The sequence below is a fragment of the Mirounga angustirostris genome, unplaced genomic scaffold, assembly GCF_029215605.1.
Source record: "Mirounga angustirostris isolate CCGP_5_RB_7025 unplaced genomic scaffold, mMirAng1.0.hap1 SCAF_12, whole genome shotgun sequence".
NCBI classification, from domain to species: Eukaryota; Metazoa; Chordata; class Mammalia; order Carnivora; family Phocidae; genus Mirounga; species Mirounga angustirostris.
In genome coordinates this window covers 42,146,096-42,166,350 of record NW_026991720.1, presented here as the reverse complement: position 1 = coordinate 42,166,350, position 20,255 = coordinate 42,146,096, and the positions used below count along the sequence as shown (strand labels likewise).

Sequence of the window (20,255 nt, the reverse complement as noted above, 5' to 3'; positions counted from 1 at the left end):
AGCCGGCTGCAGAGGCGGAGCCCAGGCGCGGGCTCTCAGCTTGGGGTGGCCATAAACCATGATCTGTGGCGCAGTCGGGCCCCTGCTCCTCCAGCAGGGACCCAACAAGCGGCAGATCCGGGGAGACTCACCTTCCTCCCACGGGAGGCGCCGCGCGGGAGTGCACCGCAGGCATCTGCTGGGTTTGGAGACTCCACCCAGGTCGGGTGCCGGAGACAGAGGCGCACGGGCACAGGCCGGGTGAGCACGGAGTGCGGCCGGAGACCGGGCAGCCGGGAGTGACTGACGGCTTTTCTCTGGGGGCTCACTGAGGAGCGGGGCCCCAAGTTCTCGGCTCCTCCGGGGCGGAGATTGGGAGGCCGCCATTTTCACTCTCCGCCTCCAAAGCTGTACGGAAAGCTCGCAGGGAACAAAAGCCCCGGAGAGCAAACCCGAGCAGATTCCTTAGCCGGGAGGGGGCAAGGGCGGGGCAAGTCCGCCTCCAGCAGAGACATTTGGAAACCACGGCAACAGGCCCCTCCCCAGAAGATCAGCGAGAACAGCCGGCCAAGACCAAGTTTACCGATCAATGAGAACGGCAGAACTCCAGCGATAGGGGAATACTGCACATAGAATTCATGGCTTTTTTACCATGATTCTTTAGTCTTTCAAAGTTAATTTTTTTTTAACTGTCTTTTTGTCTTTTTATTTCTTTTAAGATTTTTCTTTTTCCCTTTTTCAACCAACATCTTATCAATCCCTTTTTTTAAAAAAAGCATTTTTATTTTTCATTTTTAGAGTCATATTCTATCCCTTCATAGTAGTTACCCATATTTTTGGCTTATATATATAAGTTGTTCTCTCTTTAAAATTTTGAGATAGTTTCTTCTAACAGATTAAAATATACCCTAAATCTCTAGTATATGGTTTTTTTCTACTCCCCTGCCTGATCACATTCTCTCCCTTTTTTTCCCTTTTTTTTTAAATCCTCTTCTTTCTTTTTTCAAACAACTTCTTATCAATTCCTTTTATAAAATTTTTTATAATTTCCATCTTTAGAGTCATATTCCATCCCTTCATCATATCAACCCTTATTTTTATACATATATAAGTTTTTCTTTTTTTTTAATTTTGGGAGGCACTTTCTTCTAAAAGACCAAAATACACCCCAAATCTAGTGTGTGGCACTGATCTATATACCAGCCTGATCATATCTGATCACATTCTGGTTTTTTTGTTGTTGTTGTTGTTTTGTTTTGTTTGTTTTTGTTTTTTTCTTTTTCTTTTTCTTTTTTTCTTTTAATTTTTTCTCTATTTCCCTTTCTTATCCCACTGCTTCAGGTCTTTTCTGATTTGTTTAGAGTATATTTTCTGGGGATGTGGTTACTCTGCTAGCATTTGTTCTCTCATTAATCTATTCTCCTCTGCACAAAATGACGAGACGGAAAAAATCACCTCAACAAAAAGAACAAGAGGTAGTACCGACTGCCAGGGACCTACTCAATATGGACATTAGTACGATGTCAGATCTAGAGTTCAGAATCATTTTAAAGATACTAGCTGGGCTTGAAAAAAAATATGGAAGTTATTAGAGAAACCCTTTCTGGAGAAGTAAAAGAGCTAAAATCCAACCAAGTAGAAATCAAAAAGGCTATTAATGAGGTGCAATCAAAAATGGGGGCGCTAAGTGCTAGAATAAATGAGGCAGAAGAGAGAATCAGTAATATAGAAGATGAAATGATGGAAAATAAAGAAGCTGAGAAAAAGAGAGATAAACAACTACTGGATCACGAGGGCAGAATTTGAGAGATAAGCGATACCATAAGACGAAACAACATTAGAATAATTGGGATCCCAGAAGAAGAAGAAAGAGAGAGGGGGGCAGAAGGTATAATGGAGCAAATTATAGCAGAGAACTTCCCTAATTTGGGGAAGGAAACAGGCATCAAAATCCAGGAAGCACAGAGAACCCCTCTCAAAATCAATAAAAATAGGTCAACACCCCGATATCTAATAGTAAAACTTACGAGTCTCATAGACAAAGAGAAAATCCTGAAAGCAGCTCGGGAGAAGAGATATGTAACCTACAAGGGTAGAAACATTAGATTGGCAACAGACCTATCCACAGAGACCTGGCAGGCCAGAAAGGACTGGCAGGATATATTCAGAGCACTAAATGAGAAAAATATGCAGCCAAGAATACTATATCCAGCTAGGCTGTCATTGAAAATTGAAGGAGAGATAAAAAGCTTCCAGGACAAACAAAAACTAAAGGAATTTGTAAACACAAAACCAGCCCTACAGGAAATCTTGAAAGGGGTGCTCTAAGCAAAGAGAGAGCCAAAAAGCAACATAGACCAGAAAGGAACACAGACAATATACGGTAACAGTCACCTTACAGGCCATACAATGGCACTAAATTCCTATCTTTCAATAGTTACCCTGAATGTAAATGGGCTCAATGCCCCAATCAAAAGACACAGGCTAACAGACTGGATTAAAAAACAAGACCCATCGATATGCTGTCTGCAAGAGACTCATTTTAGAACCAAAGACACCCCCAGATTGAAAGTGAGGGGGTGGAAAACCATTTACCATGCTAACGGACACCAAAAGAAAGCTGGGGTGGCAATCCTTATATCAGACAAATTAGATTTTAAACCAAAGACTGTAATAAGAGATGAGGAAGGACACTATATCCTACTTAAAGGATCTATCCAACAAGAAGATCTAACAATTGTAAATATCTATGCCCCTAACATGGGAGCAGCCAATTATATAAGGCAATTAATAACAAAAGCAAAGAAACACATCGACAACAATACAATAATAGTGGGGGACTTTAACATCCCCCTCACTGAAATGGACAGATCGTCTAAGCAAAAGATCAACAAGGAAATAAAGACTTTAAATGACACACTGGACCAAATGGACTTCACAGACATATTCAGAACATTCCACCCCAAAGCAACGGAATACACATTCTTCTCTAATGCCCATGGAACATTCTCCAGAATAGATCACATCCTAGGTCATAAATCAGGTCTCAACTGGTACCAAAAGATTGGGATCATTCCCTGCCTATTTTCAGACCACAATGCTTTGAAACTAGAACTCAATCACAAGAGGAAAGTCAGAAAGAACTCAAATACATGGAGGCTAAAGAGCATCCTACTGAAGAATGAATGGGTCAACCAGGAAATTAAAGAAGAATTAAAAAAATACATGGAAACCAATGAAAATGAAAACACAACTGTTCAAAATCTTTGGGATGCAGCAAGGGCAGTCCTAAGAGGAAAGTATATAGCAATACAAGCCTTTCTCAAGAAACAAGAAAGGTCTCAAGTACACAACCTAACCCTACACCTAAAGGAGCTGGAGAAAGAACAGCAAATAAAGCCTAAACCCAGCAGGAGAAGAGAAATAATCAAGATCAGAGCAGAAATCAATGAAATAGAAACTAAAAGAACAGTAGAAAAGATCAACGAAACTAGGAGCTGGTTCTTTGAAAGAATTAACAAGATTGATAAACCCCTGGCCAGACTTATCAAAAAGAGAAGAGAAATGACCCAAATCAACAAAATCATGAATGAAAGAGGAGAGATCAAAACCAACACCAAAGAAATACAAACAATTATAGGAACATATTATGAGCAACTCTATGCCAGCAAATTAGATAACCTGGAAGAAATGGATGCATTCCTAGAGATGTATCAACTACCAAAACTGAACCAGGATGAAATAGAAAACCTGAACAGACCTATAACCACTAAGGAAATTGAAGCAGTCATCAAAAATCTCCCCCAAAACAAAAGCCCAGGGCCAGATGGCTTCCCAGGGGAATTCTACCAAACATTTCAAGAAGAATTAATACCTATTCTTCTGAAACTGTTCCAAAAAATAGAACTGGAAGGAAAACTTCCAAACTCATTTTATGAGGCCAGCATTACCTTGATCCCAAAACCAGACAAAGACCCCATCAAAAAGGAGAATTACAGACCAATATCCCTGATGAACATGGATGCAAAAATTCTCACCAAAATACTAGCCAATAGGATCCAACAGTACATTAAAAGGATTATTCACCACGACCAAGTGGGATTTATCCCTGGGCTGCAAGGTTGGTTCAACATCCGCAAATCAATCAACGTGATACAATACATTAACAAAAGAAAGAACAAGAATCATATGATCCTCCCAATAGATGCAGAAAAAGCTTTTGACAAAGTACAGCATCCTTTCTTGATCAAAACTCTTCAGAGTATAGGGATAGAGGGTACATACTTCAATATCATAAAAGCCATCTATGAAAAACCCACAGCGAATATCATTCTCAATGGGGAAAAACTGAGAGCTTTCCCCCTAAGGTCAGGAACGTGGCAGGGATGTCCACTATCACCACTGCTATTCAACATAGTATTAGAGGTCCTAGCCACAGCAATCAGACAACAAAAAGAAATCAAAGGCATCCAAATTGGCAAAGAAGAAGTCAAACTCTCACTCTTTGCAGATGATATGATACTTTATGTGGAAAACTCAAAAGACTCCACCCCAAAACTGCTAGAACTCATACAGGAATTCAGTAAAGGGGCAGGATATAAAGTCAATGCACAGAAGTCAGTGGCATTCCTATACAGCAACAACAAGACAGAAGAAAGAGAAATTAAGGAGTCGATCCCATTTACAATTGCACCCAAAACCATAAGATACCTAGGAATAAATCTAACCAAAGAGACAAAGGATCTGTACTCAGAAAACTATAAAATACTCATGAAAGAAATTGAGGAAGACACAAAGAAATGGAAAAACGTTCCATGCTCATGGATTGGAAGAACAAATATTGTGAAGATGTCAATGATACCTAGAGCAATCTACACATTCAATGCAATCCCCATCAAAATACCATCCACTTTTTTCAAAGAAATGGAACAAATAATCCTAAAATTTGTATGGAACCAGAAAAGACCCCGCATAGCCAAAGGAATGTTGAAAAAGAAAAGCAAAGCCGGCGGCATCACAATTCTGGACTTCAAGCTTTATTACAAAGCTGTCATCATCAAGACAGCATGGTACTGGCACAAAAACAGACACATAGATCAATGGAACAGAATAGAGAGCCCAGAAATGGACCCTCAACTCTATGGTCAACTAATCTTCGACAAAGCAGGAAAGAATGTCCAATGGAACAAAGACAGTCTCTTCAACAAATGGTGTTGGGAAAATTGGATAGCCACATGCAGAAGAATGAAACTGGACCATTTCCTTACACCACACACAAAAATAGACTCCAAATGGTTGAAAGACCTCAATGTGAGACAGGAGTCCATCAACATCCTAAAGGAGAACACAGGCAGCAACCTCTTTGACCTCAGCCAAAGCAACTTCTTCCTAGAAACATCGCCAAAGGCAAGGGAAGCAAGGGCAAAAATGAACTATTGGGACTTCATCAAGATAAAAAGCTTTTGCAAAGCAAAGGAAACAGTCAACAAAACCAGAAGACAACCGACAGAATGGGAGAAGATATTTGCAAATGACATATCAGATAAAGGGCTAGTATCCAAAATCTATAAAGAACTTCTCAAACTCAACACCCAAAGAACAAAGAATCCAATCAAGAAATGGGCAGAAGACATGAACAGACATTTTTCCAAAGAAGACATCCAAATGGCCAACAGACACATGAAAAAGTGCTCAATATCGCTCGGCATCAGGGAAATCCAAATCAAAACCTCAATGAGATACCACCTCACACCAGTCAGAATGGCTAAAATTAACAAGTCAGGAAACGACAGATGTTGGCGGGGATGCGGAGAAAGGGGAACCCTCCTACACTGTTGGTGGGAATGCAAGCTGGTGCAGCCACTCTGGAAAACTGTATGGAGGGTCCTCAAAAAGTTGAAAATAGAGCTACCATACGATCCAGCAATTGCACTACTGGGTATTTACCCCAAAGATACAAAAGTAGGGATCCGAAGGGGTACGTGCACCCGATGTTTATAGCAGCAATGTCCACAATAGCCAAACTGTGGAAAGAGCCAAGATGTCCATCGACAGATGAATGGATAAAGAAATGTATATATATACAATGGAATATTATGCAGCCATCAAAAGGAATGAGATCTTGCCATTTGCAACGACGTGGATGGAACTGGAGGGTATTATGTTGAGTGAAATAAGTCAAACAGAGAAAGACATGTATCATATGATCTCACTGATATGAGGAATTCTTAATCGCAGGAAACAAACTGAGTGTTGTTGGAGTGGGGGGTGGGGTGGGAGGGATGGGGTGACTGGGTGATAGACACTGGGGAGGGTATGTGCTCTGGTAAGCGCTGTGAATTGTGCAAGACTGTTGAATCTCAGATCTGTACCTCTGAAACAAATAATGCAATATATGTTAAGAAAAAAAAAAGAAGAAGAAGGTAGCGGGAGGGGAAGAATGAAGCGGGGGAAATCGGAGTGGTAGACGAACCATGAGAGACGATGGACTCTGAAAAACAAACAGGGTTCTAGAGGGGAGGGGGGTGGGAGGATGGGTTAGCCTGGTGGTGGGTATTGAGGAGGGCACATTCTGCATGGAGCACTGGGTGTTATGCACAATGAATCATGGAACACTTCATCTAAAACTAATGATGTAATGTATGGGGATTAACATAAGAATTAAAAAATAAATTAATTAAAAAAAAAAAAGAATAAAGACTCAGGGGCACCTGGGTGGCTCAGATGGTTAAGTGTCTGCCTTCGGCTCAGGTCATGACCCCAGGGTCCTGGGATCGAGTCCCACATCGGGCTCCCTGCTCCTTGGGAGTCTGCTTCTCCCTCTGCCTCTCTTTCTCTGTCCCTCATGAATAAATAAATAAAATCTTTAAAAAAAAAAAAAGAATAAAGACTCAGTTTCAACCCCCATCACCCTCCCACCGCAGAAGGACAGGGCACCCGAGAGCCTGAATAATCTGCACAACTCTTCATTGAGGGTCTGGGGCAGTATGCCCAGCATCCCTAGCCTCATTCACTCTTTACTGCCGTCAATCATAACTTGAGAAGTAAATTGCCTGTGTCCTACCCATACTCTTCTCTTTCTTCATTGTATAAACCCAGCTCTACCGCCATCTGCTGATCATAGCCAATGACTTTGGCCACAGTGGTGACTTCTCTTCTCGAATGCTAGTCCCTGGACAAAGGAGTCCTTGTGGCAGTCATCACTTTTAGTTCAAAGGGACCCTTGCTATGTCCCTTGGCAGGTTTGTACTTCCTTTTGGAACCAGGCCCTCCAGGCTGCAGAGCAGAATGGTGCACAAAGTGTCCCAGGGCTCCTTTGGGAGTGATGTCTAGTGAGGCCATTCCTGTCTCTACCCCTTGGTTCTCAGATGTATGTCTACCTCCTATTAGTGAACACAGCACCATAAAGAAAGCTCTGATTTTATGCATATGCAGCATTTTGAAGGATGGCATTCCATCCTTTCAGAGTGCCATTAATTTGGACCCTTATCTGTGCCTTTAGTAGTCCATCCCAGTGCTCCAAGAAGACAGCTGCTGCTGGGTGGTACACTATGTGATATAAACAGAGGATTCTATGATCAGTGGTTCAAGGCTATATCCCCTTCACTAGGACGTGGGTCTCCTGATCAGATATTATGTTGTGTGGCATTCCATTCCAGTTGAGCAATCAGAAATCCTCTGGAGATTGGTGAGGTGTTGATTACAACTCAGAGGTCAGGGAAGGCAAGCTCATACCCAGAATAGGTATACACTGGGAAGATGGACAGCTGGCCTTTGCAGTATTGAAGGAACCCAATGCAGTCAACTTTTCACAAGGTAGCGAGTTGGTCTTAAGGAATAGTGTTATATTGGGGCTCAGTGTTGGTCTCCATTGTTGGTAATTCCAAGACAGTCAAATACAACAATAGCTAGATTGACCATGATAAGGGGTAATTCATCATGTTGTGCAAATGAGTAGTCTTACTGTCTGCCACTATTATGAGGAGCCCAATATGGAGTTATTCCAACTGCCAAGTATGTCAATACAAACTAAATACCCAGGGACTGGGGAAATAAACAATGAAAGGTCTGCAGGTCTAGCGAACCATTCTACTTCAACTAGAATTCTATTTGTTACCTGGTCCCATAAGATTCCACTCTTGTAGTGGGGCCATAATGACATTTCAGGTAGCCAAGTATCATGTCAACATAGACCCTGTGTCTAATAGTCCTCAAAATGTCTGTATATTCTTCTTTCCCCAGTGTACTGTCACTCAAATAAATGACCATAGGTCCCTTTGGGGAAGGACTAGGAGAACTATTACAGTGTATACTTACTATAATTCTACAAGACCTGGTTCTATGACCACCTCTCCTACCATCCACTCTGGCTTACAGTAGGAAGCCACCCCTGAGCTTCTTTGTAATGCTGGTGTTCCTCTCACCAGTACATTCTTCATGAATGATGTGTCTTCTGAGCCCTTCCATGGAATATAATTCCCTGGTGGGTCTTCTGGCTTCACACAATATATCCATTACAACATGCCCACTTCCTTTGGTCTTTTTATTCTTTTTTTCCACTGTCTGTCAGGGCAACTCAGCCATTTCCTTGCCTAGGAAGGACCAACACTTCCTCCAGACTTCTAAGAGCCACCCTATCAATGAGTTTGCCTTGTCTCTTGGGTCCTTGACAGAGTGTTATATCCCATGTTCTAAGAAAGTGACCCTAAGTCAATGAATTCTTATTTTTCCTGTTTTAAGTCCCAGCCCTATCCATCAATCAGCAGAGAATCCCTCCAGCACTGTTTTGAGAAAGATTCTGAATCACATGATCAATTAGCGATATTGATCATGGAAAGGTGAGAGGGAGCTTCAAGACATATAGTATATTTTACCATTTCTGATGTAGACATTTGCACAGCTTACAATCTGTAACTATAGAAACGAGTAAAGATAACCACAGGAGCATAAAGTCTCTGACCTTGGTCTCGAATCTTGGCCTCAGTTCCTCTGTAGTTTAACCAACTAACTTGATTAAACTGATAGATCATGCACTTGACTTTTTCCAGAGACAGATATTGAAAGGGGAAAGGTGAAGAAAGAAAAGGAAACTGGGGTGGGGGTGGAGGGAAGTTGTTGATGGTAGAGAGGTAACAAGAGGTCCACATTGTAAAATAACGATACAAAAAGGGGGATTTTGAGGGATTTCTTGAAGATAAATATTTTCCTTTTCTCAATTTTGCCCTTATTGATCCTCAAACAGTCCTTGTTTGGATAGGGATCTAAACCCCCTTAAAATTCCTCTTCTGTGACTTAAAATGTCAACTGTATGATTACCAAAATCATTTTAATCATTACCAAAATCCTTCCAAAGTGGCTCTATCTGACTGGTAACAAGCTCCAATAATAAAAGTCAGTGGACTCCTGCTTTGGCTTACTTTTCCTTAATGGTCACCTGATAAATCAGGGGGAAAAAAAAAAATCTCCCCAGGAATTCATTTCTACTGTGGCAAGCCTGGAAATTCGAAAGATACTAAAATTAACCACTTGTGTGTTTTTGTTAGACTCTTTCACAGGTCTGATTAACATCTTGACAGACATCATTTGGCGATTCCCTGGAGACTTTCTGGCACCTGATCTCGTTTGCCTAGTGTCCGCTATTTGCAGGTATGTCGCACCTTACATACATGATGAGACAAATTGACACCAAAACTAGGTCTTGGATTCTTCATAAGGAAAGTAATATAGAACCCAGCACTTCTACACAACAAACTGCTCGCTTCCTTCTAGTTGGAAGGACAAGCATAATTTGTAAGATTTTTTATTTTGTTTTTTCGCTAAAATAATAAATATATAAATAAAACAAAAATAACATTAGTAAGAATATAAATGTTCACATTTCAAACATTAAGTAAAATTTTGGGGTCAATGTGAAGGCCTTTGACCTATTCTGGCTGTCTTGGTCCATTCAGGCTGCTGTAACAAAAATATCACAGCGTAGGTGGCTTAGAAACAACAAACATTTATTTCTCACAGTTCTGGAGGCTGGAAGTTCCAGAACAGTGTGCCAGAAATTGTCAGATGGAGGACCTTCTTCCAGGTTGTAGACTTCAAATTATACCCTCCCATGACAGAAGGAGCTGGGGAGCTCTGTCAGGCCTCTTTTATAAGGGCACTAATCTCATTCATGAGGGCTCCACTCTCATAACTTAATCACCTCCCAAAGGCCTCACCTCCTAACACCATCACATTGGGCATTAGGATTCCAACATGTGAATTTTGGTGGGATACAAACATTAAGAGCATATATAGCACTGTCTAAACAATCTCCAGGAAATTTGTCAATTCTTTTTTTTTTTTTTTTTTGCCTTTTCCCCCCCTCAAACTAACACAACACTGGCTACTGTTCTTTTTGAAAAACATTGACAGATTGTTAGAAAATAGGTATTGTCTCTGGTTGTTTTTACTTGTATTTCTTGTATTACCACCTAAATTGGACTTTTAAAAATATCTACTGGCATTTGAATTTCTTCTTCTTTAAATTGCCTATTACCCTTTTTCAATTTTTTTTTATATCTGGGATACTTGTTTTTTCTCAGTTATTGTTAATATCTATTTTTAGATTAAAGACATTTACACTTTGCCTGTTGAATATGCTTTGATGTAAAAATTATAAATGCAAATATATATACATATATATAAAATATATGGTGTAAAATATTACATATGTCCCATATATATATTGTATTATTAATACCTCATATATGTACATAATATGGATTAAGGCACATCAACTAAGTATAGAAAGAATGAACTGTTTTATAACTGGTGTTAGGATTGATGTGCTGTTTCTGAGCTCTTAAAATTATTTTCCATTAATATATTTCTATTCTTATGCCCATACTCCAGGTCTAAATTATTGTAGTTTTATAGATGCACAATGCAATTTTGGAAAACCTTCTCCTACAAGATTCCATTTGTTAGTAGATTTTTATAGAATCTTTGCATCTATATTCAATCTATGATTTTCATTTGTTCTATCATTTTCAGACCTTGAAAATGGAGTGACTCCATCTTCAGAAAATGGGTAGAGAATAGTTAAAATTAAAAATCTTTTGTGATCTGAACATAATCTTGAAAGTTTAGTTGATGTGAAAGAGCCCTGATTACTATCTGGAACTGGTATTTTCTCAGGGGTAATTTTTTAAAACTTATTTTAATTTCTTATTAAAAATTTTGTTTCCTTTTAGATAAACATTATCAATTACTTATTCTAGTAATTGCTGAGAAATAAATTATGCCAGTACTTAGTGTTAGAAGCGGGTATATGGTTGAAATAAATAGCTATCAGTTGAAGTAAACTAAACTATCAATCAAATTGACCTAATTGGCATTTATACAACACTTCATCCAACAAAGCAGAACACTTATTCTTATCAAATTCACAGAGAACATTCACCAAGCGAAATTACATACTGGACCATAAAACACACCTTAACAATGTAAAAGAGTAGAAATAGCACAAATTATGCTCTCAGACCAAACTAGAATTAAACTAAAAATGTATAACAGAAGGCTAGCTGGCCAATCTCAGTGTTTTTGGAGATTAAACAACACATTTCTAAGTAACAGGTGGGTCAAAGAAAAAAATGAAAAAATAATTTATCATAATTTGTAGGACATTAAAAACAGTGCTTTTGAAGAAACACAGCATTTAAATTCTTGTATTAGAAAATAAAAAAGATTTAAAATTAATTAAAATTAATTATTAAATTAATTTAAATTTAAAAATTATTAAAAATAAATTAAATTAATTAAAATTAATAATCTAACCTTCCACCTTAGGAAACTAGAGAAAGCAGACCAATGTAAACCTAAAGCAAGCAGGATGTCTTAAATGATAAAAATTAGAACAAATCACTAAAATGAAAACAGTAATTCATTAGTGAAAATCAATGAAACTGTAAACTGGTTCTTCAAAGAGATAATAAAACTGATAAAATTCTTGACAGGCTAAACAAGAAAAGAAGAGGGATGACACAAATTACTAATATCAAAAATGAAAGAGGGGTCATTACTACTGATCCCATGGATATTAGATGAATAATAAAGGGATATTATGAACTATATTCCTACAAGTTTGATAACTTACTTGAAATGGACCAAATCCTTGAAAGACACAATCTGACAAAACTCACACAAGGAAAAATGGATGATCTGAATAGACCAATATCTATTAAACAGATTGAATTAATAATTCATAATCTAAGAAAGAAAGCACCAGGCCCAGATGGGTTTACTGGTGAATTCTACCAAATATTTAAGAAGAAATTATACTAGTAAGTTTCTTTTTTTCAGATTTCACTTATTTATGAGAGAGAGAGTGAGAGAGCACATGAATGGGGGGGAGGAGGGGCAAAGAGAGAGAGAGAGAAGCAGACTCCCTGCTGAGCAGAAAGCCTGATGTGGGGCTCGATCCTAGGAACTCAGGATCATGACCTGAGCCAAAGGAAAATGCATAACCTACTGTGGCACCCAGATGCCCCTACTAATAAGTTTCTAATTTTTCTAAAACATAGAAGCAAAGGGAACATTTCCTAAGTCATTCTGTGCATCCAACATTATCCTAACACCAAAACCAGGCAAAGACATTACAGGAAAGGAAAACTATAGACCAATATCTCTCATGAACATAGATCCAAAAATTATCAACAAATATTAGTAAATTGAACCAAAATACTTATTAAAAAAATTACATACCATGACCAAGTGGAATTCATTCCAGGTATGCAAGGCTGATTCAACATTCAAAAATCAAAGTAATCCATTAAATCAAAAATGTAAAGAAGAAAATTTATATGATCATTTCAATAGATACAGAAAAAGCATTTGATAAAATCCAATATCCATTTATGTTAAAAAGTCTCAGTAAACTTTTCATAAAGGGAAATTTCCCCAACTTGGTAAAGAACATCTACAAAAAGCTATCGCTAACCTCATACTTAATGGTGAGAGACTGAATGCTTCTTTCCTAAGATTGGGAACAAGGCAAGGATATTCCCTCTCACTACTCTTATTCAGCATCATACTGGAAGTCCCAACTAACTCAACAGGACAAAACAAGGAAATAAAATGTATACAGATTGGGAAAGATGAAATATCTTTGTTCACAGATGACAAGCTTATCTATGTAGACAATCAGAAAAAATAGACAGAAAAAACAAAACAAAACACAGAAAATCTGTGGGCTTATTAAGTGAAAATAAAAATAATGAGGTTGAAGAATACAATTGTGCTTTTATATTCTAGCAATGAACAATTTGAATTTAAAATTAAAAATGCAATAACCATTTATGTTAGCATGAAAAATATGAAAGACTTAGGTATAAACCTAGCAAAATATGTGCAAGATCAGTATGAGGAAAACTTCATTGGAAGAAATCAAAGAATATCTAAATAAATAGATAGATATTCTATGTTCACAGATAGGAAGATGCACTATTGTTAAAATGTCAATTCTGCTCAAAGCAACTTATAAATTCAAAGCAATCCCAATCAAAATCCCACCAAGTTATTTTATAGATATAGACAAACTCTAAAGTTTATGTGGACAGGCAAAAAACACAGAATAGCCAATACAATACTGAAGAAGAACACAGTTGGAAGAGTGATATCTGATTTCCAGACTTACTATAAAGCTACAGCTGAATCAAGACAGCATATTGGCAAAAGAATCAACAAATAGATAGTGGAACTGAATAGAGACCCAGAAAGAAATGCACACTAAAAGTCAACTGATCTTTGACAAAGGAGCAAAGATAATTCAATGGAGAAAAGATAGCCTCTCCAAGAAATACTGCTGGAGTCATTGATATCCACATAAAATAATAATAATGATGATCTGACTCACACCTTTCACAAAAACTAACTCAGTATGGATCATAGGCTTGAATGAAATATACATAGCTATAAAACTACTAGAAGATAACATAGGAGAGAATCAGGGACTTTGCGTTTCTCAATGACTTTTTAGATATAACATCAAAAACACAATCCATGAAAGAAAAAAATGAAAAGTTGGACTTTATGAAAATGTAAAACTTCTCTGCATAAGACACTGTTAAGAGACAGAAAAGACAAGGCACAGAGTGGGAAAAAATGTTTGCAAAACACATACCTGATAAAAGATTTTTATCCAAAATATACAAGGATCTCTTAAAATTCAACCCACTTAAAAATGAGCAAAAGATCTGAACAGACACTTTTCCAAAGAAGATAGAAAGATAACAAACAAGCATATGAAAAGAAGCCCACCATTATATGGCATTAGGGAATTGCAAATTAGAACAACAATGAGATAGCACTAACATACCTATTAGAATGACTACAATCCAAAAAACTGATGATGCGAAATGCTAATGCTGTTTGTAGGAGTGCAAAATGGTACAGCCATTTTGGAAGATATTTTGGCAGTTTCTTATAAAATTGAACATACTCTTATCATACAATATAGCAATTTTGCTCCTACATATATAACCAATTGAGCTGACAACTTACATTTACACAAAAACTTGCACAAGAATGTTTATAGTGATTTCATTCAGAATTGTCAAAAATTAGAAGCAGGATGTTCCTCAAAATCTGAATGGATTAAAAAAAAAACAAAAACAAAAAACAAAAAAAAGAACTTTGGTACTTCCATGTCATGGAATATTATTCAGCAATAAAACAACATTAGCTATGTAGCCAGGAAAAGTCACAGAGGAATCTTACATGCATTTTGCTAAGTTAAAGAAGTCAGTCTGAAAAGGCTACATGAGTAAGATTACAACTATATGACGTTCTGGAAAAGGGAAACGATGAAGACAGTAAAAAGATCAGTGGTTGCTAGGGATTTGGAAGGATTGAATAGGTAAAGCACAGAGGATTTTTAGAATAGTGAAATTTTTCTGTATGAATGGTGGATACATGACATTATGCATTTGTCAAAAACCCATAGAATTATACAACCCAAAGAGTAAAGCTTCGTGTAAAACTTTAGTAATAATGTATTGATATTGGTTCATCAGTTTTAACCAATGAACCACACTAAACAAGGATGTTAATAATAGCGAAAAGTGGGGGATAGGGGGTGGGACCTCTCTGTACTATCTGCTCTATTTCTTCTCTAAATCTAAAATGTTCTAAAAAATAAAGTATATTAATTTTTAAAGTCAATCCGGGGATCCTCCTTTACATGGATCCAATCTGGTATTTTTCTAAATAAAAATTTCCTAAGTTTGCTGCATTCAAGTCTCACTTCTCTGCAAGATTTTCCTTAGTTTTATATTTCCTAGGTCATTTTTGTCAGAATTGAGGGGTGGGGTAGTGAGAATTCAGACATATGTCCTCAAGCTGCCATCTGTTCTCCAAATGGTACCCCATATGTTGTTGATGTGTAGAATTTTCATTGTTGACATTTATGAATTGACTATAATTGTACTTTGATTTCCTTCTTGACTCAAGTTAATTACAAGGGTGTTTAAATTTCCAAGTGGTATTTTAAAAAAATAACATGATACTAATTTCAGCTTTTATTGCTTGTTGTTTTAAATATGCAAATTATATAAGTTGTATAATTTTTGGAATCTATTGAGGGATTTTTTTTTTCTTGGTAGTTTAGTTTAGAACCAGTTTTGAAATGTTGCCTAGATATTTTACAATAATGTGTATTATTTTAAAGTGTGTTTAATTTTTTCTATCTATGTATTATTGTGTTTTATCCTTTGTAAATCTTTGACCACTCTAGCTATACATATTTAATATTATGTTGCTTGTCACAGATAAGTTTATTAATATTCCATCACCATTTTGTATTGCATATATTTTTTAAGATTTATTTATTTATCTGACAGAGAGAGACAGCGAGAGAGGGAACACAAGCAGGGGGAGGGGGAGAGGGAGAAGCAGGCTCCCCGCAGAGCAGGGAGCCCCATGGGGGCTCCGTCCCAGGACACTGGGACCATGACCTGAGCCAAAGGCAGACGCTTAACTACTGAGCCACCCAGGCGCCCCTGTATTGTATCTTTCATCAATAAAAAGAATCCCTTTGTCTCATGTAGTGCAATTTGCTTTGAATTTAATTTACCTAGTAGTAATATTGTAATAGTTGCCTTCATTTGGTTTTAGTTGTTCAGTGTGTCCTTGGCCATCACTCTATTTTTAAACTTTGATAATCATTTGGTTTTAGAGGTTTGTTTTCAACACAGTATGCAGTTAGACTTGGGGAAGGGCTTTGTACATAGTCTTTGTTTTAGTCAAGGAGCTTAAGCCATTTATATTTATTGAGACAAATAGTGTTTGGTGTTATTTAAGTCACCTCATTTTAATCTTTTTGGTTAATTTTTTTCCTATTTACATGTTTTTTCCTTTCTATTTGGTTATTAATTGTGGTAGACTGAAAAATGCCCCCCCAAATCCAAATCCTAATCCCTGAAATTTATGTATATTACCTTATATGGCAAAAAGGGGCTTTACAGATGTAATTAAGTTAAAGATCTTGAAATGGGGAGATTATTAGATAATATCTTAATAAGTCTAAATGTAATCATATGTATCCTTTATAAAAGGGAGGCAGAGGGAGATTTGACAGACAGAAGAGGCATTGTAACCGTAGACCTAAGATGGGATGGGTGTGACCACAAATCAAAAAATGCTGGCACTCACCTGAAGCTGAAAGAGGAAAGGGAAGGAATCCCCCCTAGAGCCTGTGGAGGGAGGGTGGTCTTGCCAACACCTTGATTTTGACCTAGTACAACTGATTTTGGACTTCCGGTCTCTAGAAATGTAAGAGAATAAATTTATGTTGGTTTAAACCACAAAGTTTGTTACAATTACCATAAGAAGCTAATAAATTATTTTTTCTCCATTTTTATTTCACTATCATAGCTTATCTTAATTTTTAAATTTAATATGTCTCTATCAAAGTAAAAAACAAAAGAAATGCCTAAAATGTCCAAATGGAAATATATGACATGAATTCTTTCCTTATTCTCTCTCCTCTCACTCAACTCCCCAGATTTTTCCCTGGAATGTTTCCTAACTATAATCATAGTTATTTTGTATACATGTTGTGGGGTTTTTTGGACTCATTGCTTATCATAGCTGTTATTATTCAATCCTGTCCCTCTTCTAGAGTTCTTAATTTTGAAACAACGCACAATCAGCAGAAATATTTTCCTCACCGAAGATTTTCAGGAGATTATGTGATGTTATGCTTTCTTCTTTCTTATACATCTAAGAAAATCATTCTGTGCCTTGGCACAGAAGTGATATTTACAAAATTCTTGGATCATAATTTTTCTTTCAAAACTCTGAACATGTTTTTATGCTGTTTTCTGGCATTTTATTTTTGTAAAAAAGAGGCATGACAATTTGAAATGCATTTCTTTTATGTAACCTTTAATTTTTTTTTACCCTGCCTAGATGTTTGAAGACCCTTGAAATTAACTACTCTTTTTGACTGTGTCTCAAAATACATCTCTTTTTGTTAATGTTGCTTGCTCTTCCAGGCACTCTTTTTTGTACTTTCCTCTTGCTCCAAATTCTGAACTTGTGTCGGCCACCTCACTCAACACAGCAAAAGATGGCTGAGATTCTTGTGACCTTCTTACCATGACATTCCATCCCACAGAGTTCTGCCCTTGGGAGCTTTCTTTCCCATCCTCCTCGAATGCCACCTCCTGAGCTGTGTGTGGCCAGTTGTAGTAATTCTGAATTCTTGGATCACCCATAGAAATCCCAGTTTTCTCTAAGAAGACAGTTGTCTAATTTTTTTTAGTTAAACTTGGACATCATTCTTCTCGCCATCCATATAGCACCTTTTTAGCAAGAAGAGAATCTCTTCTTATATCCCTCAGCAGAACCTTCAATCTCTAATCAGCCCTCAGAAACCACTTCCCTATGGCACCTTCTACAATGTTAGTGCTGGGATGCATTTGTGTAGTGTTCTGGAAATAAAAATAATAAAGAACAACAATATAGTTGATTATTATTTGTCTGAGTGAGGGAAAGAACAATAAGGTATAAATTCAGACAAAATTATTACCAAAGTCATGGTATTTCTCTTTCATTTTAGAAGAGATTCAGACACTCACCCTTAGACTTTGGTGTTTGATTTACTCTTCCTGGCTCTGGAACTGGCCCAAAGGTTACAAAACAGAGATACGTCTGGACTCTTGGTAGAAATGAGGCTCAACATTACCCCAAAATTTTCCACCTTATTCATCCTTTCAGAGATATTTCACTTAATTACATTTTGATTATGCTCTTCACATAAGAACTGTTAACCTCTTATATCCCAATTTCCTTCTTTGCAAACTCTACAAATAACACTATACTTAGGATAATTAAAGGGCCTGGGCAAGGTTAATAAGAGATGCGGTGGGAAAGAGGAAGGGGGGACCCAAGGACTGACCCTAATGAACAGCTCTGCTAGAGAAGTGGAGGAGGAAGTGAGCTCTGGGACTGTCAACGCAGATAGTGATAAATGATTTTAAACCACACATGGGCTCCTGGAAACCAGATGCCTTCCACTGTCTCTCAACTCACACTGATAAATGGTAAATGAAAGCTTCTTTCTAATTATTCTGGAATGTCAGTTGTGGCAGGGAAAATTAGCTTAGCTTTAAAAGTCAATTACACACAAATGTACCATGCAGATGTCAAGAGAGAATGATCCTGAGATGTGGTATCCAAGAAGCCAAGTGAATGAATGAAGAAGGGTGAGCTTAGAAGTATTCTCACTGGTCACCACTAGCGATGACAAGTCCAATTCCAAGAACAATAATCTGCTTCTAGACACAAGGAGTCAGTCATTTCTCTCCCTAGCCCAAACTTCATCCCTCCCTAGGTTCAGTGCATAGGTTTCTAAATAGCACAAAACATTCTTCTTTCTATGATACGCATTCCTTCATTTCTATGAAGTCATGCACCTCCTCTTGTTTCTGTCTTCAGGTTGTGCTGCTCTATGCTTCTACCTATGTGCTGGTGTCCCTCAGCATAGACAGATACCAGACCATTGTCTACCCTATGACGTTCCTGCAAGGAGGTGAGATGGCTCCACCAATGGCTATCCTGTAAGAAATCATCCTTGGGTGAGGGTAGGATTATTTTCACTAATATTATCCTCTTAATAATGGTTTTCTTCCTCCCTCTCTCTTCTTCTCTACTTTTTTTCTACTTCATGGGTCTGATTGTCCAAAAAGATGTAGAAAGAGAAGCAGGATGCCTAGGAAAATGAGGATGGTACCCATGGATGGTCAAGAGCTCCTAGGGAAGGCAGTTTGCTGGACCCACTCTGTGGTCATTTACTTTGACCCTAATGCCTCTGGTTTTTTCCTTTAGAGCAGTGTTGACACATTGTACCTCTCTCAAGAAATGAATACTCCCACTTCAACTTGCTCATTTTCCAGAAACAAGCACCTTGCCTTCCTTAATTCCAAACCATAGAGATAATTGGAAAGATGTTTTTAACTGACACGAATACTGGGAAGTTGGAAAATTCTCCTTGATCCAGTGATAGTGAGGAATCTCCAGAAGAAGAAAGCAGATGGGTCAGAGGAGAGGCTGAAACCACACAGCTTACAATACCCACAGACGACACTACAGTAATATGGGTGAAGTGTTAAGAGTGCTTCCTAAATAGATCATGTAAAGGCCCAGAGCAAGAAGGACTCAAGGAAACCAGCAGGGTGATTTCTGGAGCACAAAGAAGAGTGTTCATCACTGCATGTTTACTTTCCCTCTGTCCTCCCCCTTCCCAGAGGGACAGCAAGGATAGAGGTCTCTTCCTCCTAGTAGTGGGAGTGCTGGATTTGAAGAGACAGGGTGGGGTCCTAGGAAGCAATGACTCCTTGGAGGGATGGTGGGTACCTAGTCACAGACTAATTGTCCATTACTCTGCCCATGTGCAAAGCCCACTTTCCTCCATGAACCCTGAAAGCAAGTAAGAACCCAATGTTTGGTGATCTGTACCACAGTCTCCCAAGGAGCCTGTGAAAAGTTAAAGTGAGGAACTAATATGAAATCTTGACTACAAAGATGGGGTGTAATCAAATATCATGGAAAATGGGGCAAAGCCAAACTGGAAAATAGATAACCCTTCAGAATACCATTCTGTGGCATTTACAACTAAGAAAGCCAAATTAACAAGCAGAACTTTAGAATAAGTAGAATTAATGTCATCAGATACTATTGAATATATCAGAGAATATTGGCACAGATCCTTTGAATGGTAAGTTAACCACATCTAATTAAAA

At 37.8% G+C, this 20,255-nt stretch overlaps 1 protein-coding gene across 1 annotated transcript in view; it reads left to right on the top strand.

Moving 5' to 3' along the window:
* NPSR1 (neuropeptide S receptor 1) overlaps nucleotides 1-20,255 on the top strand; it is a 148,913-nt gene that overhangs the window by 93,818 nt on the left and 34,840 nt on the right. The window contains 3 exon segments of the mRNA XM_045865118.1: nucleotides 9,522-9,602; nucleotides 9,605-9,624; nucleotides 18,952-19,045. Coding sequence (XP_045721074.1) covers nucleotides 9,522-9,602; nucleotides 9,605-9,624; nucleotides 18,952-19,045 — 195 coding nt within the window.